The sequence below is a fragment of the Naegleria lovaniensis genome (assembly GCF_003324165.1).
Source record: "Naegleria lovaniensis strain ATCC 30569 chromosome Unknown tig005, whole genome shotgun sequence".
Taxonomy (NCBI): Eukaryota; Heterolobosea; class Eutetramitea; order Acrasida; family Naegleriidae; genus Naegleria; species Naegleria lovaniensis.
In genome coordinates this window covers 549,989-574,772 of record NW_025407827.1, presented here as the reverse complement: position 1 = coordinate 574,772, position 24,784 = coordinate 549,989, and the positions used below count along the sequence as shown (strand labels likewise).

The window sequence follows — 24,784 nt, the reverse complement described above, 5'->3', positions numbered from 1 at the left end:
TATAGGAATGAAGGTGCAATATCGGAATGAATGCTCTTTCTCGTGTGATGGTGGCTGAGTATGTAACTGACAACTCTAAAGACAATTTTTTTCATCAAATCTTTTGAAGCCTCCGAACAATTTGGATTTTTACATCTTACATTTCCTATTTGAACATCTCAGTACGAGCACAATAAACATCACATCGATTTCAAATTCACATCATTTTCTTCATCGTGTACTTCTTGTTCCTCTGTGAATGTTTTCAAACGATTTCCTTCTTCATCAAAAACATACTTTCCAACACCATAGAATAGGTCATCCAACACACTTTTTGGAGATTTTCCTTCAATTAAACAACCACACGAAACACAACTTCCCAATACTTCTCGTACCACTCCTTTAAGATTCTTGGCTTTTGATCGAGGTCTCATCAATTGTGCAATTTCCAACACTTCCTCCATTGAAAGACTCTGTTTAGACAAGGCTACATGTTTTCCAAAATATGTTCTCTTTTCATTCAACTTTTTAATGATTAATGCAGAAGCTGTTGGAACTAATTCCAAGGATTGTATGCGTCCACTCTGATTCAATGTTGCTTCAATATTAACTTTTGAATGATAACCTTTCGAGAGACGACCAGCATCTGCACTGACCGTGCGAGCTTGAGCATAGTTTTGAAATTTTGGTACAAGAACTGCAGTATTGGGTCCATCACCGGGAAAGAAACGAACTCTTATTTTCTGCTGTTGAGGAGGAACTGCAATGAAGACTGAGGAATCTTCTACGGAAGAGGATGTTCCTGTTGGTGTAGCTGTGGTCACAGGATTCAACGCTTTGCGAGTTTTAGATTTCAGCTTCAACGACATTTTTTCAAAGAGTTGATCTTGAGCTGTCAAATCCAAAATGCTTTGTGAGGTTCATCAGTGAAGCAAAATTGGAAAGCTGTCAAGACTACTTGATCAGAAAACAATGAACAAGAAAAGTTTTCCAAACTACATAAATGCAACGATGAAACAAGAAACGTTGATCTGTGCAACAAATTGGCCTTGTCTCACTCTTCAATTCATTGTCGTTATCTCCTATCGGGCTCCTTGAAACTGGTTTGAATTTTCAAAAAAAATGATTTCATTCTTAGCCTTGATAGCTATCGTGTATTTTGTAATTTGTTTTGTGTGGGATCAAATTCCGTAAGTACAGAAAATAGTATGAAAGTGGATCATACGAGCAAGAGATTGTTTGTCCTTCATGATGTCATAATTCTATGAATTTTAAAAATTGCAATTATTTTTTGATGATATTTCGGGAATGATCATTCTAGACCTAGGATGAGTGCAAGAAGAAAAATAACCATGTCAGGTTGGGGAGCTCCATCGGAACCTGCTACTGTATGTTTCAAGGTCGTTGTGTTATGATCACTCATTGAAAAACTATTCATTCGTTGAAAAAAATTTATTGATTCTGTAACTCATATATTCAGTACGGAGCTGTCACAGTTAATGTTGATCACATTGAGGCAGTTTTGGAGAAAATTTCAAAGAAAACTGGTCAAAAACTTACACTTACTCATTTTGTTGCTAGAGCTTTGGGCCTTGCGATTGAGGCTTGTCCTGAAATTAATCATCGCATGGTTTTAGGAAAATTGTTACCAAACAAGACAGTAGATATCAGCTTGTTGGTTGCATGTGAAGATCCTGTCACAAAGAAGAATGATTTGGCCAATGTCACTATTAGATCTATCAACAAAAAGACACTTAAAGGAATTAGTGATGAAGTTATTAAAGGAGCAGAGAAATTGAGAGCGGGTAAGAATGAGCATCACAAAAAGACCAATCAACCAATGAGACTCATTCCTAGCGTTCTTGCTGGTCCATTGATTTCACTTTCTTCATGGCTAGCTTGCGCTTTGCAAGTTGATATTCCAGCATTTGGATTGCAAGCACATCCATTTGGAACATGTATCGTTACAAGCGTTGCCGGGTAAGTGTTTATCCTAATATTTATCGCTTGAAGTGAACTCGTTGTTAGCTTCGGTATTGAGGAAGGTATGTAACACCATATCTTGAGAATTTAGTTACATTAATGAACATTTTCCTCACAGGATTTGTCCCATTGGCTCCATTCACAAGATGTCCTTTGTTTGTGTGTATTGGAAAGGCTGTGAAAAGACCTACTGTCGATGAGGATACCAATGAAATTGTTATAAGAAAACAAATTAAGATTTCTGCTACAACTGATCACCGTTATGTTGATGGAAAAGAAGGTAAATTATTTTGTCCAATAGTTGTATTTATGATAACAATTATCAATGATAGTTGGAAAGGTATGTACTTGTTTCATCTTGAGTCACCCATTTTCACACTCTACTTTTCACAATAGCTTGTCATGAAATTCCTCGATGTGTGCAACAATTTGGAAAAGTATATCGACGAAGATCAAGAATGCCTTTAAAATGTTGCCTTTCATGTTGTGAAAATAGATTAGCACTTTCACTGAGAATTGTCATTGTTTATATTTACATATTAAATTATTATGGTAATATTTTCTTCAAAGCATCCTTTTGTTGATTGCTAAGATATCTAGGGAACATAATATTGGGCTTAATAATTAAGTCACCTTTTTGATCTGGATCTTTTGAAAGAGGCATTCCTTCACCAGAGACAATCTTTGTATATCCAGGTTCTACAATATCATTAATAGGTATCCTTAACACCCTATCATCAAGAGTTTTAACCTCTATCACAGAGCCAGAGAGTGCTTCTTTTAGTGATATGCTTGGAGAGTAAATTAAGTTATTTCCATCTCTTTGGAAGGTGCTGTGTGGCAATTCATCAATTTCAAATACGACATCTGCTGGAACAATTCCAGGAGCTTGATCTCCTTCCTTTTCGAATCTAATTTTCGTACCTTTTTTAAAGCCTCTCTTAATTGGGAATGTTAATATCTTGGATTCCTTTCGTACGGTTTGTCCATCTGGATTTAACACTTGTTTTGTAATCTTTATCCTCTTTGTTTTTCCTTTGTATAAGTCTTCGAGTGAGCAGACAACTTTTTGGACAACATCTGGTGCTTTGCGAGGGCCTCGTTGTTGTGTTGACTTGAAGAACGATGATCCTGGACCAAACGAGAATGACGTTCCAAAATCGTCTCCGTCCTCAAAGCCGCCTCCCATATTGAACATTGAATCAAAAGGACTTCGTGCACCAAAGAACTGTCTGAATATATCTTCGGGATTTGAGAAGTGGAATGATGCTCCACCAGTGGTAAATCCTCCTGAGGCTCCACTACTTGGAATACCTCCCTTCAATCCCTCTTCTCCATATTGATCATAAATTGCTCTCTTATTGCTGTCGCTTAAAACTTCATAGGCCTCCGCAATTTCTTTAAACTTTTCTTCGGCCATCGTCTTATTGTCTGGATTTCGATCGGGATGCCATTTAAGCGCAAGCTTACGATAGGCAGATTTAATGTCCTTTTCGTTGGCACTTCGGGCTACTCCCAGAATTGAATAATAGTCTTTTCCCATTTGATCTTGAATGTTTCAACGAATAATAATCTCGGTATGAAGAAAATATTTGAAAATTCGTTATGATGCAACGATTGGCCAATCGTTTTTGTGATGTTTTTAATTTTACGCGCGAAATATGCAATCGTAAATTTTCAATAATGAATGATTCCAAAAGAGAGAGTTGAGTCAAGACAACGATTGGACGCTCGATTATAGTTGAACAAGTAAAAATTCTGCTTGTTTTTTTTGAATGGACAATATTTATCATGATCGGAAAGAGTGAGTGGTGCATTGATACAATTCCGATTGATACAAAAATAATTCCGATTTGGATGAAACCTATTTATGGGTTCCTTATTCATCTTCGTTGGGCCAACCAAAAGGCTTTGAATTAGGTTCTGTTTCTCTGATGCAGCTTGGCTTCCATTGAGGATGAGTACAACTAACAATTACTGCTTGCCTGATATCTTTGCAAGGTTAACCTCGAGTAAAAAGCATGACATTTCCAAAAGCTTGAATATTCTGAAATTACATCATTCTTGGAAACGAGTTTTTGAAAAATTCTCTCAAATTGGAAACGAGTTGAGAATTCAACTCTTCCTCTGGTGGTTGTTCTTGAGGTAATTCCTCTTCTGAATGATTGGCATGAAGAAATAGGAACACAGATGGAGCATTACATTGTTCCACTTTCTCAAAATCGACTGATACAGGTGAATCAAGAACGAGTGGTTGTGTAGAATTCTGCAAAGACAACTCTTCGTTGCTTGAATTTGTCATGGAAAAGGAGAAGGTTATGGACCACACAAATTTACAAACTTCTTCAATACTCGATCCAGCAGCTCTTGGAGTTTGTATTGTGTTGAGGAGATCTTTTGTTCGAGAGTCACTTTGACAAAGTCTTTCAGCTCTTCGATGAATAATTTCTAGACTCGGCGATGAGGAGGAATTGTTGTCACTATTGTTGTGATTGAAATTCACCTCAATCACCCACATTCGTCCATCAAATATACGTGCTCTTCCTCTATATGCAACTTTTAGTTTGGATTTCAACTGAATGACAAACGAGGAAATGGATTCTTGTGTCAAGCAACTCAAGAATTTGAGAGCATTTTGAAATTTCCTTAAATATTTGTCCGTGAGACACAATCTGCACAAATCTTCAAGTAAGAGGACAATTCCTTTCTTTAAAATCTCAGAATTTGACAGAGGTTCTGTGGTTTCAGAGCTGTTAGTGAGTGAGGTCAATAGGTGTCTCCTAGAATCGAATGGATCTGACAAATCGAATGTGTGAAAAACTTGTTCAAAGAACCTTACAGCACCTTCAATCAATAGATCTCTATCGGTAGCTGTTGTTGGAATGGCTTCCGAGTTGTTGATGATTTGAATACCATCCATCTTCATGTGAGAAATCAAACGGGCAATATCTGATCCAATGAGTTGAATAGTATCGCCAAGTTTTGTCAACTCTGATTGTAGAATCGACTCGTCTGCATTGTTATCTGATGATTGCAAGCTCTCAATCATGTTAAATCGGTTGGCCATGATCGTGGTGCTTTCACTGCTGTTGCTTCGAGTGTGTTGTTGTGGCACTGATGATGACAATAGCACTTCTTCTTTGTGTGATTCTCCATTCAACGGTGCAGTTTCTTTGGAATGTGACTGTGTTGATGCTGATTCGGACGAGGACGATTTCAATTCTTCTTCATCGCTGCTATCATCGTTTCGATTGCACAACAAGAACTGCCAAACATATTTCATCATTTTTTATTTGTCTAACGGAAAATCCCCAATCAAACATCAAAGGTCAATGGCTAATTGTGAGTGGTTGTTTTGAGTTAGGTTCTTTGAAAAACCATGATGAGAAAAGTTCAAAGATGGTTGTTTCAATTCTTGGTTTAACAATTAAGTTGCTTTTGGCTTGTACCAAGTCGAAGGCCATTGTAAAGTGTATGAACTGGTTGACTAGAATTTTTTAAAAAATTTGTCGAAAAAAAATATTGTCAAAATGTATGTATGCTCTCGCTTGCAAGTGTTGTTTTTCTAATTTTCTTCTTCTTTTTGTCTTCAATCTTGTTCACCAATCGTAGAAATCAAAATGGGTAAAGTCAGAACCAAGACTGTCAAGAAGGCATCCAAGATCATCGTTGAGAAGTACTATAACTCTCTCACTACCGATTTCGATACCAACAAGAAGGTTTGCCAAGAAATCGCCATCATTCCAACCAAGAGAATGAGAAACAAGATTGCTGGTTTCACCACTCACTTGATGGCTAGAATCAAGAAGGGTACCGTCAGAGGTATCTCCTTGAAGTTGCAAGAAGAGGAAAGAGAAAGACGTATGGACTACGTTCCAGAAGTTTCCTATGTCGAAGAAATCATCAACAAGGGTATTGAAGTCTCTGAAGATGTTTCTGACATGTTGAAGACTATCGGATTCGGCGATTTGAAGCAAGTTACCAGAGTCTCCCATGGTTCAAGTGCTCCTCACTACCAAAAGAGAAGAGGAAACAAGTCCTATTAAATAAACTCATAAAAACAATTCTTTAATTTATCGATGTTCAGGTTATCGCTGATTTTTCTTCCAAATGTCCATGTGTTGACCCATTCGACTGTCATGAAGCATGAAATTATGCATGTGGAATGCTTGTTTGGTGAGTGAGAATTCATTCTCCAGCACCGGTTTCAGAGTTTTGCTCATGGTGTCATACATGACCACATAGTCTGCGCTTTGAATGGTTTTTGATTGATTAATGGTAAAGTTGACAGGATCTCTGTAAAATTGATCTGCTTGAGTGTTGTTGCCATCAAAAGGAGAGCAATCCAAGTGATAAAGCTGGATGCCGTTAGATGGTGAAAATAGATGGTGATGGAGAAAGGCGTAACCTGGGGTATGATGACATGGCATCAATAAGTGTACGGAAAATGGGTTGTGATCGGCACCGCTAACGTTCATGTATTTAGCCTTCTCTTTGTAGTATTCCATCCTTAGATAATCCATGACTTGATGAGGCCCATTCTGATGAACTCTTCCAAGATATATTACTGCCACTGTTTGAATACAGATTGCGAAAACCAACATCATGTTAAATACACTCACACGGTTCTTCTGTTCATGCAACTTTTGGTAACAATATTCAGCTATCGAAATAAAACATAGGGGAAGAATAGGATAAATAAATCTAAATTCTTTGTGGGTCTGAAAGGAATACAATACAATGGGAAAAAGAATGACCAGATTCAACTTGAAATATTTTGCTCGAATTTCCTTGTTGAAATAATTAATCCAAATGTAGAATGGGAAGTAGCTCAATAAAATGACTGGAAATCCTTGTGTGAAATACCAATGCCACGGTTGAGTGCCATATACTTCATTAGTGTAAATATTACGTTAGATTGGAAATACTTATGAGTCAAGCGAATGAACGAAACCTACAATGAGCCAAATTTTTTACAATGTTAAACTCCAAAAAGTTCAAAATGACAATGGTCAACCTTCCATACATGAGAGAGTCAATTCTCACGGATACAGCAATCCAAAATATTCTACATTTTTATCAGTGACGAATTCAGAATTTAAAATCATTCATTCAAACATGTCCTAGTGCTTAAAAAACCTACATGTATGCAAACAAACTTGTAAAATATCGAAGTCTATGTTTCTCACAATATAATTGATATAAAAACAATGGAATGTAAACAATGGCATTTGTAGGACGAATGACACATCCCATGCCAGCAAAAAATATCCATAGATTCCATCGATTATCTATTCTATTGAGGGTTGTTTCTCTTTCTGTGGTTGAGGATGAGATTTCATGTTCTTTTTGATTTTTTGATATTAATGAATAGGGAAAGTAATAGATTGCAATAAGTGTGACATTCATTTCCATGGTATTGGAAAATGTTCTCACTCCACAATAAATATGAAACCAATTTGTACATGCAATTATTAACTTAACATTAATTCCATTGGAAATACGAATGATCATTATTTTCGATAATGAGTATTCAAATCTAAACTCAGTACAACTTGAAAATACACCAACCTACACACCAAATTCCAATTTTCCAATTTTCAAAATATTTTACACAAATTAAATACAAAAAGTAATCGGAGATGGCTGTGAGCACTGCTTGTACCATTCGAGGAAGCCACCATGCTAAAAATCCCATCCATATCATTTGATGTTGTTGCATTTCTTCATCCTTTTCCATTCCCTTTAAATGATTAAATAAATTATTAAATAATAATGATTCATGATTAATTTTCTGAGGAATATAATCCATGAGGTAATATCCCACTGAGAGTATCATGGGATGAAGATAACCTCTCAGTGCATGTTCCGATTGCCATTCCCACGGTATGATATGTGGATGTTGAGGAAAATGAAGAGAATGAGCAATTTCAATTCCTTGATAATATTCATCGGCACTGAAATAGGTGGTAGTGAAAAGGCTAGAAAGTAATCGGAAGAGAATGAGTGATGAGAGAAGAAGGAACCAACTCGGAGCTGATCTTGTGCTCGGAGTATCACTCGTTCGAGTACTGGAACGTTGGAACATTTTTATTGGAAATTAATTCTTTCCATCCGATCGTCAAATGGTGAATTGTTGGAACTGAAACGAAATAAGGATCAATTCGAATCAATTCACAATATATTTACTTTTTCTTCTTCTTGGCAGTCTTATCTGTTGTGAAAATATATCTCGATGGAAAACCATATTCTTGAGTGAGGACTTGTTGAACCATGGCAATATGATTTCCTTGAATGGTAATGTCAGGTTCTCGTAGCCCAACCGTTGGAAGTGTCGAAGTATTGGTTTTGATTGAGGCACTGCATTTGTTTTTCAATTTCTTAATAAGCTCTTCAAATGCAACACAATTCAGATCTGTGTTGTTAATGACCAAACTCACACCATCTACTTTGGTGACAACCTTTGTGCCCATGATTTTATCAGCTTCAACAGTAATACCAGGGCATGTTCCTTTGAAAATTGCAGTTTCCTCTTCGTTGCCATCATAGGTGATTGCATAGTGGTCAATCATTTCATTGAGAAGATGTTCCATTATGTTTTGAACAGGAACCATTTCTTCCATCTTGACATTCATCTTCTTGCCTGATTTAAAGATTTTGGAATAGATTAATTCGTCAATTTTGACTCGACCATTGTTAAATATTTTGGCGTCTTGGCAATATTTTAAAAGACTGTCCTTAACTTCTTTTTCAGTGAACAACTTATCCTTAGATTGTTGTCCACCAAATATTGGAAGAAGAGGGGTTGGTGACTTCTTAAGAGTGACAATCTGTACGCTTTTGGAAGACGACCCGGAAGAGGAGGAAGCAGCAGCTTTTCGTTTTAACTCTTTCGCTGCAACATATTTCGGATGACTTCTATTTACATTTGTGACAAAGAGAGTTCCTTTAACGTCCTTGACCTTAACAATGTTATCTTTTTGCATTTGTTTGAGGAATTTTGTCCACTTTTTGTACGTTGACTTTTTGACGTCCAAAACAATATCGTCACTAAACTCAAACATTTTTGTATAGAAGCCACTTCCTTCCATTGGTAGTTGATCATCCTCAATGCCGCTTTTTAGAGTTGAAATAAAATAACTTTCTAAAAGTTGATCCATCTCTTCAGGTTTGATGTCTGTTGCGGTTGAGGAAGATTCAGGCTCTTCATTTTCTTCAAGTTCATCGTTGTCATTGGTATCTTCTTGTAAGACATTTTCATCTCCAGCTTCTTCTTTCTTGGTAGATTCGTTTGGTGTGTCTATGGTGGTAGCTTCTGTCTCTTGCGAGCCACTGATATTTCCACTATCACTAGTAACAGTTACTTCTATAATTTGAGAGGTAAAACCATATGGCGGAGTGTACGTCGAAGGGGCATGGTTAGTTCCATATTGCCACAAATAATCACCAAAAATGTGTACTACTTCTAAGGTCTTTCCCTTGTCCGTAGATGAAAATTCGGATTGATCCATGGCCATTTCTCCAACAGCGAATGGAACAGGATTACCTCTTACTTGTATACTTCGAATGTCGCCTTTTTTAAATGTTCCAATTCCTCCATGGCTTCCACCATTATTAAGCTTTTCTCCTCCAGCGAGGTGTAGATGTTGATTTTTCTGATTTCTACTCACTCCAGGTTTCATAAGGTCAGCACCTTGTAATAAATAATGAGAAACTGGTTGAGAAATGTAAATTGTATCCACCAAATTCGGTGCCAGTTGGAGTGCAAAAATTGTTGGGAAATAAAATTCATCTTTTTCAATTGAAAAGAACATGGGAATATTCTCAACAGTAATGACATTGAAGGTTTGAATATCTTGAGAGGCTCTTAACTGCTGTTTTTGCATTTGTTGTTGCTTTTTCTTCTTGTTCGGAACGTTTTTTGCCAGTACAATTTCTTCCACTGGTTGTTGCTCCGATGATTGCAAATATGCAACTAATTTACAACTTTGAACATTTTGTGTTTTCAAAGGAAGCAACACCTTCCATGGATTAATATTATTTTCTATCAATGATGAAGAAACATTTTCATTAATATTTTGAGAATCATCATGATCCAATTCCGATGATCCAACTTCACTAGAAGGAGCAGGTATATTCGGGTATTGGTCTTGCAATTGTTTGAGTAACTTTTTCTTATCAGAAGCTTTCAGCAAGTGTGCCTGAGTGCACTTGAGAATTGACTTTTTAAACATTTTTTTTAATTTACAAAATACATTCTCTTTGGCTTACGTTTCAAACATACCAATCAATTCAACAAGCAAGTTGAACTGAGTTCATTCCCGGTGACCTTTCAGTCAACATTTAAAATTCCCTTGATGGATGACATCATGTTGATTTATGAAAGGTCACTTGATCTAGATCGAGTGCGAACTGGTTCCGTTGCCTTAATTTCAAGTGAATCCTATGGTTGAATGACAATTACACGCTTTTTAAAAACCTCACCTTCAGATGAAGGTGAAAATACATGAAATTTGTTCATGATTGTCATTCATATCTTCGGATAATTGAAAAAAACTGATCTTGTTTGTAAAAAAGCACAATGAATTCATTGTCTCTTAAAAGGTTGCATCATCTTTTCTAAATTTCCATTCCACACACATTTCACCAACAAGGAAAATGAGAGAACACCGTTCGAGTTCAGAACAACATCGTCACACACATTCCATCCATGATGACCCAACAACAGTTGCAAGTGGTGATCGTTCTCATCATCCAACAACTGATGTTAATTCTTCAGCTCTTGATGATGTACAATACATGTCATCCTCTCATTCTTCTTCTTCTCATACCATGGAATATAAAAACAATCTCTCCATATTACATGTACCTTCGAAACCGTTTTTTCCTGAAATACATGTCTTTAAAGCATTTGATGTGGTCAAAGAATCGAAAAAGAAAGATTGGAGACAACCCTTACGAAGACGATCTTGAGGGAGATGCTGTGCTCAATTAACTCGGAACGGAGATTTGAGATCGGTCTTCCTTAATGAAATTGAAAGAGGTGGCGGGAATTGGGAGATACCATTTTTTTTTGAACGTTCCAGTGAAACGATGTTGTTTCAAAAGTTTTCTTCCTTAATCCCAAATTTTTATTATGAACATCCCAAAAGTTATTTGGTAGGATTAAACGACTTTTTGATTTCTTTTGTGGTTGTGGTGGAGTATATGGAGCTTTGATAGCACATTTTCTCATTTCTCCTTCCTTGCGAGAGCCTTGGAGAAGTTTTTTGGTGTTCTTGGCTGTTGTTCTTCCTCTTCGTCATTCTCTTCGTCCTCAACCGTAGCTACTAGGTCTACCGTATTTTTGGTGTATGGAGGGCAATTAGGGATTGGCTTCAACTAATGAAACCGATAGGTGTCGGGGAAATTAACTCGTCCCAAATAACCTGAACCATCCCAAATTTTGGCTGGCTGGGATTGGTCCATCCCAAATGTTTTGAAACATTTCTATGAGATTGTGGAGTTTCAAAGGAACATGGTCTGGTCGTTGCCACGGAAACAGCTCTCCTTCACAATTCATATCCATGAATGAAATGCTTTCTGTTCTTCATTTGACTCAACTACAGGCATGTAAAGTGTTAGGATGTAGTGTTTCAACTGTGAAACGGAGATTTAGTGAATTGAAACAACACATTGGGTTGTCACAGTGGCCCAAAGATTATTTTGAACTGGAGAATTCAGAGCTGTTTAAAAAGATTTATCCATTATCTTTGTATTTCATTCTCAATCATGATGAGGAGGAGGAGACTATGGATGCAAGTGAATCGAGTAATGACAAGAACGAACAACAGCGAAAGAAAAAGAAGTTGAACTTATCTTCTACAATGACAGATTTGAACAGGTAAAGAGATTCAACTGGATCTCCTTACAAACTGAAAATTATTCATCCAAACACAAAGAGGTTCATTTCAAGGAGGACTCTTGAAAAAGAATCATGGTTACTGCATCGTACATTCATCCACGTTAAATTATTGTCTAAAATCGTCTTTAACGAAAAAAACAATTGCCACCACGAATCACCTCAGGTATAAAGTGCTCTTGAGATTGTTATTCGTTTTTAAATATTCTTTTTAAAAATTAAATCATGAAATGGAACAGTTGATTTAAATGGACGTGACCTCTTTTTTAACCATCCATTCTTTTGTGGCTGTGAGTAAACGTAATGCATCAAAATTTCCATCCTCCTCACTGTTGAACATATGTGAGTGAAAATGAAAGAAAAGTACAATCAACCTACAAGACCATTGTATCTTTCGGTTCCTTCTAGTTGCATGAGTCAGAGGAATTCGGCCTCCACGAACGACACTCCTCATAGTTGCAGTTTACCAACGATTCACACAAGAAGTTCTTCCAAAACATGTACAACATCAAAGCAGAATTCTTTGGACCAATCCAACACTGAATACAGGCCAGCAATACATGTGTTCAAAGTATTTGAAGTTACCAAATCACCAAAGAAAGATTGGACAAAACCTTTAAGAAAACGATCCTCACAATGTATATCACTTAAAGAGATGATTTCTGTTCTTCATTTGACTCAACCTCAAGCATGTAAAGTGTTAGGATGTAGTGTTTCAACTGTGAAACGGAGATTTAGTGAATTGAAACAACAAATTGGGTTGTCACAGTGGCCAAAGGATTATTTTGAATTGGAAAAGACAGAGTTATTTGAGAAGATCTATCCATTGTCATTAAGTTTCATTCTCAATCATGACGATGAGGGTTGTTCCAGTCTCACCACGTCGAAAAATCAGCAGGAAAGATAAGAACAAGCAAACATAGATACAATAATCTTATTATTATATCTTATTTTGAGTTGCAATTTAAACCAAGTATTTCTCAACAATGCTGAATTCATCCACAACTTGGTCTATTTTCTTCATGTAATCACAGGTTCAGCGTTGACTTTGCATTTAATATTTTGGGTTTAACGCAAGTCAACTGAAAATGTTGTTAAACATCATATAATAAATAAGGTTGAATTTACTCGGCTGGTCACTGTGTCATTCATAATGGAATGATTCATAATAAGATTATTATAATAAGATTATTTCAATACAGCTAAATGTTTCAAAATTGCAAAATTAGGAACACCAAATCCTGAGATTGGATCCCAACCTTTGGAAGCAGGAAATCCTTGAGGGCATGGAGCCACAGTATTAATACCATGTGTAATGTCAAAGAAAGCAAATGGAGTAATTCCAGCATGTTGATAGATCCAAACATTAAGGAAACCTAATGGTTTCTTTCCAGCCTTAAATCTAGCGTCATTCATCAAGGCAACGACACCTGCAAAACAAGGAGTGGATGCTGACGTACCACCAACATTATTCACAAGTCCACCAACAAATACTTGATAGTTCACGCCCAAACTAGCAACATCAGGATAGGCTCTTCCAGAAATGTTGAAAAAGCGAGTAGAAGGAACGCCGTTTTGAACCATGTAAGATTTGACAGCATTTGCTTGATATTTAGGTTGGGAATAGTAATTTGAAAAGCCACCACCGCTCCAAGAAGTGCTTTCTTCCCACCATGATTCTGTTGATGGAGTAGTAGCACCCACACTAGTGACCCAAGGACTAGAGGTAGGCCATCTGAATTGTTTAAGATTGTCATTGTGTTATTCAGAAATGATGAAAATTTGTAAAACTTACTCTGGTTGGAATTGAGTACCTGCATCATTGCACCGAGAACCATTATCACCGCTCGCAATGAGGATCGTTCGTCCAGTGACACCGAATTTAATGAATTCAGCATCAAGTTGTTCAGCCATTGGTCTGGTTGCTTGATATTCAATATCTCCATACGAAACACTGTGTACCCATGGAGATTGGTCACCCATTTCTTGTTGCTTAACAATCCATTCATAGAAAGGTTCTTGCTCTGTAATTGGGTTAATTCCTGGCGTGCTTACGAATGTCGTGTTGATTTTGTATCCGACACCCATCAAGTACTGAATATCTAAACTGGCTTCAACACCAGGATTTGACTCAATGTTTGGTCCAACAAGTTTTGGAAGTTGCTTTTCAAGTCCATAAGTATTTTGGAAAAGAATCAAATCGCTAGTGCTGTAGTATTGTTGTAAAAAGCTGGCAACAGCTTGAGAGCTCTTTGGATCCACAGTTGCAGGGAATGTAATGTTATATCTGTTCCAAATCACTTTTGGTGTAATTGGAAAATTATTGGGTGTACGAGAGTGTTGAGAATCTGAACTGAAAACCATCTTTCTTTCAAGAGTTGGAAAACGAACCAAACCAGAAATCATGGTCACAGCTTGTGCAAGTTTTTCTGGCAAGGAATATCCAATTTCAGATCTGAAAACAACATCTCCTGTTTTTTCATGTCTGTATGCTTGCATATCAGCCTTCAAATACTTGTTTACGGAACTCAATGGAAGCAATGCGCTCACCAAATTTTCATGTTTTGAAATTCTAACAATAATAGATCCAGGAATGCTCTTGATATAATTCAAAACAAGTTCCTTATGTTCGGATAATGGACTCGTCATGGCTGCTACTTGATTCATGGTCAAGTAATTTTCGTGTTGTGGGGAAGAAGGATCCGAAACAGCTAAAAGTAATTGAGTCAATTTATCAATGTTTTGATTCTTCAATGCAAAGGTGAGATGTAACATTTGATTTTCGTTTGTACTTCTCTTTCCATTCTCAACTGAAAGCTTTTTCCATGGCTCGGGGACAAACAGAACTGGTTCAGCTGTTCTTGTGGATGATACTCGAGGAACGGAACCCAATCTTTCGGTTTCCATCTTTACATAATTAGAAGAATTTAATAAATCATCGGCTAGAGAATTCGTCATGGCTGCATTGGATGCTGATGAAAGGGTGATTGTCATCATCAGCAGACCTAGCAAAAGGAATGTCATCGTTATTGACTTGGACATTTTTTTTGGTTGTGCAATTTCTCAGAACCAAACCAGCGAACAGATGAATTTCAGCCATCCGGAGATGATCGGAGTGAAGATGGACTTTTACTCCTCCATGACAATATAATTTCCAAAGAATTTTCATTGAATTGTTCAAACCTCAGTGCCAATGCTCAATACTAGTCATTTATTTAATTTCTAAATTTTTTATTCACTAACAAGATGTTTCCTCGTTGTCATCCCTTAATCAAGTAATTTTTCCTTGTTTTCCTCTGCTGGAACAACGACCACGAATAATGAAAAATATAAGGATTGGAGAAACCAATGCAAGTATCAATACATAAAGAGGATGGACCTTTTCAATGTAAGAAAGCTTCGTGTCCATCGATACAAGATGATCAGCTCCGTAAAGTAAAACTTGACGTATAAGTCCTGCTGCAGCAACAGAAGCAGTGGACAATGTGTGGACATCTTCATACTGAAGAAACTGTTTCAAAAGTTCAGCATCCATTGGAAGTGCTGCCACATCTCTATTTAACTGTTTCGTCTTTCTCATTCTCTGTTTAATTTGATGCGAATTCTCAAGTATGAAAGCAATACTTTCTGAGAGCTCCTCCTTGTCCTCTGGGTTGATCATTCTTGCAATTCCATGGTCTTCCGAACGAATGGCGTTGAGAGGTTGATCTCCAAAGATTGGCATTATTAGAAGAGGTACCTCTGCAGTTATAGATTCAAAGATGGAGTGACTTCCTCCATGAGTGACGAACATGGTGGTTGCAGGATGCTTGAGAACATTCACTTGTGCTACCCAATCCTTAATTAAAATTTTTTGAGTCCATTCTGCAACTCTATGTGAATCCATGACATCTGACACATGAATGTTGGAAGAAGCCAAAAGGACGCTGAGCGACTGTTGTGGATAAGAAAGAATGGATGTAATAACGGCTTTGAGATGAGAGGGCGCAACCTTTGCCTTAGTACCAAACGCAATGAAAACTACTTTTCGATTTTTTCTCAATTGTTCATCGAGCCACAAAATTTCTTCGCTTTGAGATGGTGAGCCAGAAGTCTCTTCGAGAGACATGGAACTAAACTGAGGTTTTGCGCTCATGGATTTTTCAATATAATTAAACCCAACAAACTTGTGAATATTTGGAACGGCAAATGAGTATTCAAATATTCCAGGAAGTGTTAAATGAATGGTCAACTTGTCCAATGGCTCAATAAATGGTGTGCTTCTCGTTGGCATGCCATATCGTTCTCTTGCCTTGTTGTACTCAGACATTACTGATAGAGAGGTCTTGACAACTTTTCCAAATCCAATAACTTGTTCATTAATTTGATTGGCCAAATACGCAAAAATTCCATTCTTTTCAATAATTCTTCTTCCTTTTTCCAAGCTTGTAGATCCAATAGGAAGGTGAGGGAGATACGATGGCATTCCCCTATAAACAAACATGACTGGTGCAATGCCAATAAGCACATAGTTCATTTTGTTTTTTTCGGCCCATTCGACCACTGGGGCAAATATGTTATCAATCACGAGAAGAACATCTGTATCGTTCCGGGATTTCAACAAGCGATGCATGGAAACGTCACACGTTGATGTTTCATTGTACAAATTATTCATCGTTAACATGCCAACGTCATAGGCAGCAGTAAACATTTTCAATTCCAAAGCCAATCGTTCAAGTCTAGGAACGGAAGAATTTGCAAATCCTCCATATGTTTCCATGATCTGAGCAATATTAAATCCATCAGGTACTGGACATTGAATATGTTTCAAGATCTTGCAAGGTTCGGCTTTAATAATATTTGGAGAAATAAATTGAACCTCTGTGTTCGAGGTGGATGGTGAAGCATTCAGCAAAGCAGCCGTGGCTTTTGCAATCATTTGAAAATCTCGAATATGAGAAGAATCAGGAAGAGGAATGAACTGAACAATTCGTTTTCTGTCTTCTTGACCATTCAACGTTTCAACTTGGCAGAACATGACCAAGAGAAAGATTGAAACAATAAGAATGTCTCTCATGCACATTTTTTGTTTACGAATACAAGGTACTGTTTTGCGTCTTTGGATTCACTGATAGTTATTGTGAAATTGTTTCAATCAAAATCCTGAAATGGACTTGGATGCGTCCTTCATTCCGATCCACGCGGCCACAGACCAACGAGGTAAAACAGCGATTCAACGCACTCCTTTCATCTACAGTCTCCCTTTGAATGTTTGTGCCTGCATTCACAAATGAAACGCACCTTTGATTTCGATACGGATTTGAGACGGACTATTTTGGACCAGTCAAAATCTTGCAAGATTTGGAGAATTTTGTTCGTTCCAATTAAAAATAACAATTCTAACAATCCAAATGACTCTCCTCGACGTTGTATTTGCAGTCACACTGGTTCTTGTGGCTATTGTATTATTTTGTGCATTCTCAGTGTACAACAATTATCGACACGCGAAACATATTCCTGGAGTTTGGCAATTGATTTTTGCTCCGTTCAAAATTCCAATCATCTCCGATTATGTCTATTTCGGATCACATGAAACCATTCAAAAATTGATCAGAGAGAAGGGAGATCCAAAAACCCAAACGGTTCGAGTTTCCTTGATGAGTCGAAATGCTGTCATTATTTCTGACAAGAATTTGTTGAAAGAATTATTAATTGTTAAAGGAAATAACTTTATCAAACCCATTGCAACCTATGATGCTTTCAACGTGTTTGGTCCCAACATTCTCTCCATTTTGGATGCCAACAGTGAAGCTTGGAAGAATCATCATCGTGTCGCATCAGGTGCATTTGCATCTAAAAATTTAGAATACATGTCCACTGTGGCTTCTAATAGTGTGGATTTAATTCGAAGCACGAAATGGGATAAGGAAATTGAAGCATCCAAGACAAGAAGTATAATGATTGATTCCAATTCTGATTTTTCAGATATTACATTGGATGTACTTGGTAAGGCTGGATTTGGTAAGTATCAAAATGTTCATTTTCAGTGCATGTCAATATTGAATTTGTTTACAATGAGATAGGATTGGATTTTTCAATCTTTGATCAAGTCAGTAAGGAAGGTCGTAATTTCAGAAATGCTCTCGAAATCATGTTCACCAAAGGTATAATTTTAAGAAGATTCATCTTACCCAATGCTCTCCTTTCATGGACTCTTCCTTACTTGTCCAAGTGGATGGGTGTTACTCAGGCACATCAAGTCGTGAGCAAGAAACTGGATGAAATCATTCATGAACGAAGAAAAGAAATGATTCATAAAGGAGATTCTAACGTTACTTCGGATTCTTCCTCAGACGAACGAAAAGATTTATTGAGTATTCTCGTGGAGGCAAATATCAATGAGAAGGGTCTTTTGAATGATGAAGAATTGAAATCAGATGCATTTATCTTCTCATTGGCAGGACATGAAACTACTTCTACTGCCTTACAATGGACTTGTTATGAATTAGCAAAACGTCCTCACATTCAACAACATGTCAGAGAAGAAATCGATGCATTGCTTGGAAAGGGTCTCAATGCTCGATCCCCTAACTATGACCATTATCCTCACTTGAATTATGTCAATGCTGTCATTATGGAATCTATGAGAATTCATCCTCCTGTGACTCAAGTGGTCCGTGTCACGAAAAAAACGACTCAAGTGGGTGACATTGTCATTCCAAAAGATACAGGAGTGTTAGTGAGTATCTTTTCTGCAAATAGAAGTGAGAGGAATTGGGATCGACCTGAAGAATTCATTCCAGAACGTTTTCCAATGAATTATGAGGAACAAGCGAAAATTCAACATGACTTTGCTTGGCTGCCCTTCAGTGCTGGAAATAGAAAATGCATTGGATTTAAATTTGCACTTATTGAAGCGTGTATCATCTTGTCTCGACTGTTACAATTTTACACTTTGGAATTGGGAAATGATGAATCAAATCCCAATGATCAAGTCACCGATGTAAAGGGAGTGACGGTTCGACCAGGAAATTTGAAACTCATTCTTAAACATCGAACAGATTTGTAAACAAGTGCAACGAGATTGTTGCCTTCAGTTACACTAAATAGTATTTAACAATACAACAAGAATAAACAATCAAAATGAATGTGAAGGACACTTCCTTTCCAACAAGATTCCATTCACAACACGTGTGTCAGATCACAAGTCTCCTGCATTTGCTTATTGAATGAACCACGTGTTTCTCCTTCCATCTCAGCATTGCCTTTTTTAAGCAAATTCATTTTCTTTGATTTCATTCAAAAAAACAATATTACTCCAAATTTTTCTAAAAATCTCACTATCATCAACATGGAAACCACAACAACAACCATCTCTTCACAGGTACCCACAACTGTGATGAAAGCTCATATTGTTGAAAATTATTGTGATACTCCTGATTTCATTCTGAAACAAGATGAACCGATTCCGTCCCTTCTCACCGAAACTCAACTCTTGGTTCGTATTAAAGCCATCGGAATCAATCCAGCCGACTATAAAACACGTAATGGATGTGCCAAACTACTCTATCCCGTCAAGTTTCCAGCAGTGTTGGGCAAAGATGGTTCCGGACAAGTCGTCCGAACCGGTTCCAAAGTTCAGAAATTCAAAGAAGGAGACTTTGTCGTTGGTTGCTATTCAGGCAATAGAAACGGAACCTTTGCTGAATATGCAGTCTTTGAGGAGAGTGAATGTACGTTGAAACCAAAAGAATTGAGTTTCGTTCAAGCGAGTGCCTTTCCAACGGCTGGACTGACCATGATTGAGGCTTTTAAAACTCATCCCATGATTGCACCCATCATTGAGAGGGAATCTCAAAACATAATGCAGAGGGAAGAGTCTTCAAGTTCTTCTTCTCAGCCTGAGTCTGATTCAGAATTGAAACCAAATTTCAACATCTTACTGATTGGAGCGAGTGGAGGCATTGGATGTATGAGTATCATGTTGATCAAGACGTTTCTCGCTCGATTCTTGAATATCAAATTATTTGCAGTGTGTTCTGGAAAGAATGAAAAGACAGTTTCAGAATTGGGTGCCAATGTCGTGCTGGATTATATGAAAACTAGTGCAAAGAATGGACCTCAAACGATTCATGAAAATTCGAGTGAGTTACCAAGTGTTTGTCAAGTATTAAGAAAAGATCATGGAATTGAATTTGTGGATTTTGTGTTGGATTGTTATGGTGGTTATTATTACTATGATGATGTTTGTCGTCATTTGACATGTCATGATGCATCTTTCAATCGTCGAACTATTTTCACAACTGTGAATCCACCAGGCATTGATACATTGAATTTCACAAATCTACTCAAAATGGCTTATTTGATGTTAAGTACAAAAGTGAAAGCATTAATTTCCAATTCTTATCCAGTGTTCAATTTGGCAACGTTTGATGTCACTCAAGAGAGATATTTTAAATTATTATTGGAACAAGTGGCCATATCTAAAATTCAAGAGTCACATGTCATGGCTGAGAAATTACCACTGAGTATTTTCAAGTTTGAACAAATTAAGGAAGCACATCATGTGATTGAGTCACAACATGCAGTAGGAAAGATTGTCATTGATATGGATCTGCAGTGATCAGATACAATTGAAATCGAAAACAATACACCATATTCTCTCTGATATCAAAACGCCATTTATTATATTTGTTATAGAAACTGATAATGAATAGTAAGTGCCAAATTTACCAAGCCGATAATGAACCAAGATCACAATTCTCGTTTTTTGGTTAATCTCTTATGGTCGGCAGGCCATTTTCGTTCTTTGAAGATGTGATGTGACATGTTTGATCTCATAACAAGACAACCTCGCCATTAATGTCGTTCGAGTTGCTGGCATGATTGAAAAAATAGAACATGATCTTCCTGAGACGATTCTCCAAAATAAAGTCAAGCAAAGACAGTAGCAGCGGCACGTCATCGGCCACTCGCTCAAACTCTGTGGACATGCGAGTAAAAAACAATAGTTATGATTCATTGACTTCTAATAAGATTTCTTTGCAATTATTATTGCATTCGTTTCATTATGAAGTGAATGATCCGTCCACTGAGTCATCGCCTAGTCGAGAAAAAATCAAAAAGTATTATTCGATCGAAACATTGTTGGAACTTCAGGATCAACAAGCTCTTGATCTTCTTCGAGATTATCTTCGACAACGACAGAATGAAGAATATTTGACATTTCTTGAATTGAGAAGAGAATTTCAAATGAGGCAACAGGTTTGTCACAAACGAAGCTGTTCTAGGGATCGTTCTATTGAGTATGACGATGATTTTGATTCATTCATGTTGATCGACACCAACTCGATCACTTCAAAAGCTAATGATTGGTTACTCTTTGATGAAATTCAAACCATTTATAACAAATTTTTGAACCTCGAAAGTGCACATTGCATGAACGTTCCTTCTCAAATCAGAGATCAAATTCAGAAAGTTTTGAATGAGATCACTCGACTCGACACTGTACAAAGACCAAGACTCTCCATTACAAGCTCTAGTTCTACTTGTTCTTCTCGATCACTTGCGTCACCACTTTCTCCCACGTCAACTTGTTCGGCAGTTTCACGAACATTTCGAGCGAGTGTTGGTTCTGAATACAATTCTTGCAATGATTGGCATACGAGTGTGGACGTTAAGGATTTGAGAGAGCGAGTCCGAAACTGTTTGAATACATTGAACACGATTGTGATTTTGCAGTACAACAATGAAATTATGCCACATTTTACAAAGACAGAAGAGTTTAAAACGTTAATAATTGGCAAACTCATTGAGTACAGCTCTCAAGAAAGTTGGGATGAGAATACTCTCATTGAACATGTTTTAAAGCAAAACGACTTGTCAGAATATGTTAAAAGTTTTTCGAAAATGAAATTATTTCGAATGGAACAAATAAGGCAATTTTCCACGAGTGACCTTAAAGAAAAGATTGGTGTGAAAAAATTGGGACATTTGAAACGGCTAGAAAGACTAATCAACGATTACAACTCGTCATTAAAATAAATTGATGATTGTATGAGAACAGAAATTATTACATGAATGAACTGTTGTTATTGAATAACCAATTCAACTCCTCTCACAAGCTCATGAAGCTTGATTAAGAGAGGTTCATGTTTAAGAGTGAGTTTTTGATTGTTTTGTACTTTGTCAATAGTGTCAAAAGTGGTCACAGGACTTTGTAGAAAACCTCCAAACACATCATATTTGCCTGCCTTTGAAAATTCCTTCACAGAACTATATTGTGGTATATCCACATATTTTTGTTCGTAGAATGAATATTGTGAAATCTTGAATCCATTCTTGCTGCTTGATCGCAATCCTCGGATGTCTAACATGATTTTCAAATTCTTGTAATCGCTTCTAAAATTGTTTGGGGCTGAAATTGAAATTTTCATGACACTCGAAGAAGCATCTCTTTGATACTTTACATGAATTCCGTGTGAGTAAATAGTTTGCTCATTTTCGCTATTTTCGGAAGGATAGTGAATAGCAAGAGTAAGATAACCACCATGAGTTTTAGAATTTCCAAAAGTATTGACATAATCAGTGGTAATATTAAGAGGAATGATGCTTCCTGCTCTGTAGAAAACTGGAAATTGCTCAAATGTCGAGTAATTAAAAACAGCAGGTCCGCTTGCATCAAATACTACATCATGATTGAAATAATCAATCCATTTACCAGTTGGGAATGTAACCACAACATTTGGAGATGCACTCAGCATTGGTGTGACAAGAATGTCCTTTCCTAATATATATGACCAGGTGTCAGGTGTGAATAGTGTCCACGATCTGAGGAGAAGTTGTTAATATTTTCTCATGATATTTGCAATACTTACGCCAGTGGGTTCATGATACTTTGATGATTGTTATAAGCAGCAATACCAGTAGAGTAAAAGAATGGATTAAGCTCATAGTGAATATGAACATATTTTCTGTAAATACTTGTCACATTTGTTGTGGCATCATCATAGTTCCAAGCTATGGTATCAATGATGATTAGAATATTTTCACTTGAAGAATCGAGTGATGCTACCTACGTTCATGAGGACCATCTCCACCATTTTCCATCAAACTGTTGAAGGCACCCATTTGGAACCATCGAATAAACACAGCCAATTCACGTTTCTGTCCACCTCTATATCCTCCAATATCGCTTCCAAATCCAACATACTTATTCCATGCCGAGTGGAACATGTTTAACAAAGCATCTTGCATACCTTGGAATGTTGGATCTTGGTCTCCTACCCATCCACTAAAAACAACATCTCTTGGAGCAAAGTCTAGAAATACCTTTCCAAAATACGAATCGACTGGTCTAGCCATGATGAGACCATCTCCTCTGACTTGTTTTGTGTAATAGAAAAAGTCTCGATAATACATGTCAGCATATTCACGTTCTGAGATGTGTCCTTTTTTACCATAAATGTAAATAAACTCATAAACATAAGGGTCTGTTCCATCACATTTCTGTGTTGAATGGGATTCAGAGGAATTTGATGAACAATTTGGGTAATGATGATGAATACTGTACAGTAAAACAACCTACCCATCCATCAATACCCTCCTTATCCGTTTGATTCAAAATTAACACATTATCCAATTGCTTGTGCCACCAATTGACAGCATCTGGATTTGAATAATCAATAAAACTTCCTCTTCCATGCCACCATTTCACAGTTTCTCCATCATTCAAATAGTATCCTTTTTGTTTTCCTTCGTTATAGTTGGGTGAGTCGGTGTCGACGACAGAAGTAGTCCAGCAAATGACTTTGACATTCATCGAGTGCAATTGTTTCACGAATTGATAAAAGTTTGGAAACTTGGTTCTGTGCAAGAGCAGGATATATTTTGAAATGGGGCAGTTCGCTCATTGAAATCCAATCTGTTCATGAACAGTTTTAACTTACTTATCGACCACAAAATTATTAATTCCAGTACTCCATTCGGAATCCACGTCCACAGCACCAACTGGAATATCCAATGATAAATATCGATTGACTAAATTAAGGAGAACTTGTTGATTTTCTCTATTGTGGTCAATCCTAGTAAGAAAAACAAGAAATGTCCATTCATCAGCAAGGTGCGTCATGATAAACCATTAAAAAAGGAAATATTTCAAATCATCATCAAACTGAACCTACCACACCCAATGATGATGAGCCCACTCCGCATATGGAGCTTGCTGTACAGGAATTGGAGGAACCACATAATCATCTCTTTCAGAAGCTGTTAATGTCTCAAGCGCAATCAGCATCATCACGAACAGCAACAACAGCGATGTTCTGAAATGGCTAAATTCAAGGCTTTGCATTTTTTGTACAGGAATGGTAGAAGATCATCTCATGAAAGAAGAAGTTGTTTCATCCACACACAAACAAACCCTCTTCAACACAGATTAGAATGATGATAATGTTTGGAGTACTTTAAACTTGTCTAACGACTTCACCAAATTCACAACTTCAAAAAAAATGATCATACCTGTTCGTTGCTTTACTTGTGGAAAAGTTATCGGAAACAAGTGGGACAAGTACCTTCAACTTTTGAACTCGGAATATCCTGAGAAGTAAGTATGGTTAAATTGAAAGAGTGGGGAGTGAAGAGGATGAAATGTTCGGTTCAATTAAATTTTAAATAATTATCAATGTATTTATTTCCCGAATTTAATGATCGGATTATGGTGACCGATGATGATAAAATTATGATGATGAATGATTTAAATAGTGATGCTTTAAACGCTCTAGGATTGAAAAGATATTGTTGCAGAAGAATGTTACTCACTCACGTTGAACTCATTGAAAAATTGTTGTTATATAATACTACCGACAAGGACGAAGAACAAGAAGACGTACACAATGTGTAATTTCATCCCAAAATTTAATCTAATTATTTACGCTAGATTCT

At 37.0% G+C, this 24,784-nt stretch overlaps 17 protein-coding genes across 17 annotated transcripts; 9 read left to right on the top strand and 8 right to left on the bottom strand.

Moving 5' to 3' along the window:
* Positions 1–179: 179 nt before the first annotated feature.
* Positions 180–848, bottom strand: C9374_012634 (uncharacterized protein; the record flags this gene model as incomplete). Its single annotated transcript, XM_044688422.1, has 1 exon — positions 180–848. The coding sequence occupies one exon, from the start codon at positions 846–848 to the stop codon at positions 180–182; it is 669 nt and encodes a 222-aa protein (XP_044554276.1).
* A 253-nt stretch (positions 849–1,101) lies between these two features.
* C9374_012633 (uncharacterized protein) lies at positions 1,102–2,430 on the top strand (the record flags this gene model as incomplete). The annotated part of the gene is made up of 7 exons (XM_044688421.1): positions 1,102–1,169; positions 1,301–1,367; positions 1,460–1,959; positions 2,008–2,024; positions 2,081–2,242; positions 2,295–2,302; positions 2,359–2,430. 7 exons carry the CDS (start codon positions 1,102–1,104, stop codon positions 2,428–2,430), a joined length of 894 nt encoding a protein of 297 aa, XP_044554275.1.
* A 79-nt stretch (positions 2,431–2,509) lies between these two features.
* Positions 2,510–3,505, bottom strand: C9374_012632 (uncharacterized protein; the record flags this gene model as incomplete). The annotated part of the gene is made up of 1 exon (XM_044688420.1): positions 2,510–3,505. One exon carries the CDS (start codon positions 3,503–3,505, stop codon positions 2,510–2,512), a length of 996 nt encoding a protein of 331 aa, XP_044554274.1.
* A 510-nt stretch (positions 3,506–4,015) lies between these two features.
* C9374_012631 (uncharacterized protein) lies at positions 4,016–5,248 on the bottom strand (the record flags this gene model as incomplete). The annotated part of the gene is made up of 1 exon (XM_044688419.1): positions 4,016–5,248. The coding sequence occupies one exon, from the start codon at positions 5,246–5,248 to the stop codon at positions 4,016–4,018; it is 1,233 nt and encodes a 410-aa protein (XP_044554273.1).
* A 334-nt stretch (positions 5,249–5,582) lies between these two features.
* C9374_012630 (uncharacterized protein) lies at positions 5,583–6,008 on the top strand (the record flags this gene model as incomplete). The annotated part of the gene is made up of 1 exon (XM_044688418.1): positions 5,583–6,008. The coding sequence occupies one exon, from the start codon at positions 5,583–5,585 to the stop codon at positions 6,006–6,008; it is 426 nt and encodes a 141-aa protein (XP_044554272.1).
* Positions 6,009–6,050: 42 nt separating this feature from the next.
* C9374_012629 (uncharacterized protein) lies at positions 6,051–8,050 on the bottom strand (the record flags this gene model as incomplete). Its single annotated transcript, XM_044688417.1, has 4 exons — positions 6,051–6,853; positions 6,921–7,030; positions 7,106–7,440; positions 7,538–8,050. The coding sequence occupies 4 exons, from the start codon at positions 8,048–8,050 to the stop codon at positions 6,051–6,053; spliced, it is 1,761 nt and encodes a 586-aa protein (XP_044554271.1).
* A 97-nt stretch (positions 8,051–8,147) lies between these two features.
* On the bottom strand, positions 8,148–10,196 carry C9374_012628 (uncharacterized protein; the record flags this gene model as incomplete). The annotated part of the gene is made up of 1 exon (XM_044688416.1): positions 8,148–10,196. One exon carries the CDS (start codon positions 10,194–10,196, stop codon positions 8,148–8,150), a length of 2,049 nt encoding a protein of 682 aa, XP_044554270.1.
* A 424-nt stretch (positions 10,197–10,620) lies between these two features.
* On the top strand, positions 10,621–10,935 carry C9374_012627 (uncharacterized protein; the record flags this gene model as incomplete). Its single annotated transcript, XM_044688414.1, has 1 exon — positions 10,621–10,935. One exon carries the CDS (start codon positions 10,621–10,623, stop codon positions 10,933–10,935), a length of 315 nt encoding a protein of 104 aa, XP_044554269.1.
* A 593-nt stretch (positions 10,936–11,528) lies between these two features.
* C9374_012626 (uncharacterized protein) lies at positions 11,529–11,849 on the top strand (the record flags this gene model as incomplete). Its single annotated transcript, XM_044688413.1, has 1 exon — positions 11,529–11,849. The coding sequence occupies one exon, from the start codon at positions 11,529–11,531 to the stop codon at positions 11,847–11,849; it is 321 nt and encodes a 106-aa protein (XP_044554268.1).
* Positions 11,850–12,215: 366 nt separating this feature from the next.
* C9374_012625 (uncharacterized protein) lies at positions 12,216–12,770 on the top strand (the record flags this gene model as incomplete). The annotated part of the gene is made up of 1 exon (XM_044688412.1): positions 12,216–12,770. The coding sequence occupies one exon, from the start codon at positions 12,216–12,218 to the stop codon at positions 12,768–12,770; it is 555 nt and encodes a 184-aa protein (XP_044554267.1).
* Positions 12,771–13,051: 281 nt separating this feature from the next.
* C9374_012624 (uncharacterized protein) lies at positions 13,052–14,905 on the bottom strand (the record flags this gene model as incomplete). The annotated part of the gene is made up of 2 exons (XM_044688411.1): positions 13,052–13,598; positions 13,659–14,905. The coding sequence occupies 2 exons, from the start codon at positions 14,903–14,905 to the stop codon at positions 13,052–13,054; spliced, it is 1,794 nt and encodes a 597-aa protein (XP_044554266.1).
* A 229-nt stretch (positions 14,906–15,134) lies between these two features.
* C9374_012623 (uncharacterized protein) lies at positions 15,135–16,925 on the bottom strand (the record flags this gene model as incomplete). The annotated part of the gene is made up of 1 exon (XM_044688410.1): positions 15,135–16,925. The coding sequence occupies one exon, from the start codon at positions 16,923–16,925 to the stop codon at positions 15,135–15,137; it is 1,791 nt and encodes a 596-aa protein (XP_044554265.1).
* A 328-nt stretch (positions 16,926–17,253) lies between these two features.
* C9374_012622 (uncharacterized protein) lies at positions 17,254–18,911 on the top strand (the record flags this gene model as incomplete). The annotated part of the gene is made up of 2 exons (XM_044688409.1): positions 17,254–17,863; positions 17,926–18,911. 2 exons carry the CDS (start codon positions 17,254–17,256, stop codon positions 18,909–18,911), a joined length of 1,596 nt encoding a protein of 531 aa, XP_044554264.1.
* Positions 18,912–19,193: 282 nt separating this feature from the next.
* On the top strand, positions 19,194–20,465 carry C9374_012621 (uncharacterized protein; the record flags this gene model as incomplete). The annotated part of the gene is made up of 1 exon (XM_044688408.1): positions 19,194–20,465. The coding sequence occupies one exon, from the start codon at positions 19,194–19,196 to the stop codon at positions 20,463–20,465; it is 1,272 nt and encodes a 423-aa protein (XP_044554263.1).
* A 278-nt stretch (positions 20,466–20,743) lies between these two features.
* On the top strand, positions 20,744–21,886 carry C9374_012620 (uncharacterized protein; the record flags this gene model as incomplete). The annotated part of the gene is made up of 1 exon (XM_044688407.1): positions 20,744–21,886. One exon carries the CDS (start codon positions 20,744–20,746, stop codon positions 21,884–21,886), a length of 1,143 nt encoding a protein of 380 aa, XP_044554262.1.
* A 47-nt stretch (positions 21,887–21,933) lies between these two features.
* C9374_012619 (uncharacterized protein) lies at positions 21,934–24,194 on the bottom strand (the record flags this gene model as incomplete). The annotated part of the gene is made up of 6 exons (XM_044688406.1): positions 21,934–22,672; positions 22,720–22,861; positions 22,921–23,350; positions 23,430–23,709; positions 23,791–23,925; positions 24,025–24,194. 6 exons carry the CDS (start codon positions 24,192–24,194, stop codon positions 21,934–21,936), a joined length of 1,896 nt encoding a protein of 631 aa, XP_044554261.1.
* A 157-nt stretch (positions 24,195–24,351) lies between these two features.
* On the top strand, positions 24,352–24,743 carry C9374_012618 (uncharacterized protein; the record flags this gene model as incomplete). The annotated part of the gene is made up of 2 exons (XM_044688405.1): positions 24,352–24,446; positions 24,605–24,743. The coding sequence occupies 2 exons, from the start codon at positions 24,352–24,354 to the stop codon at positions 24,741–24,743; spliced, it is 234 nt and encodes a 77-aa protein (XP_044554260.1).
* Positions 24,744–24,784: the final 41 nt, after the last annotated feature.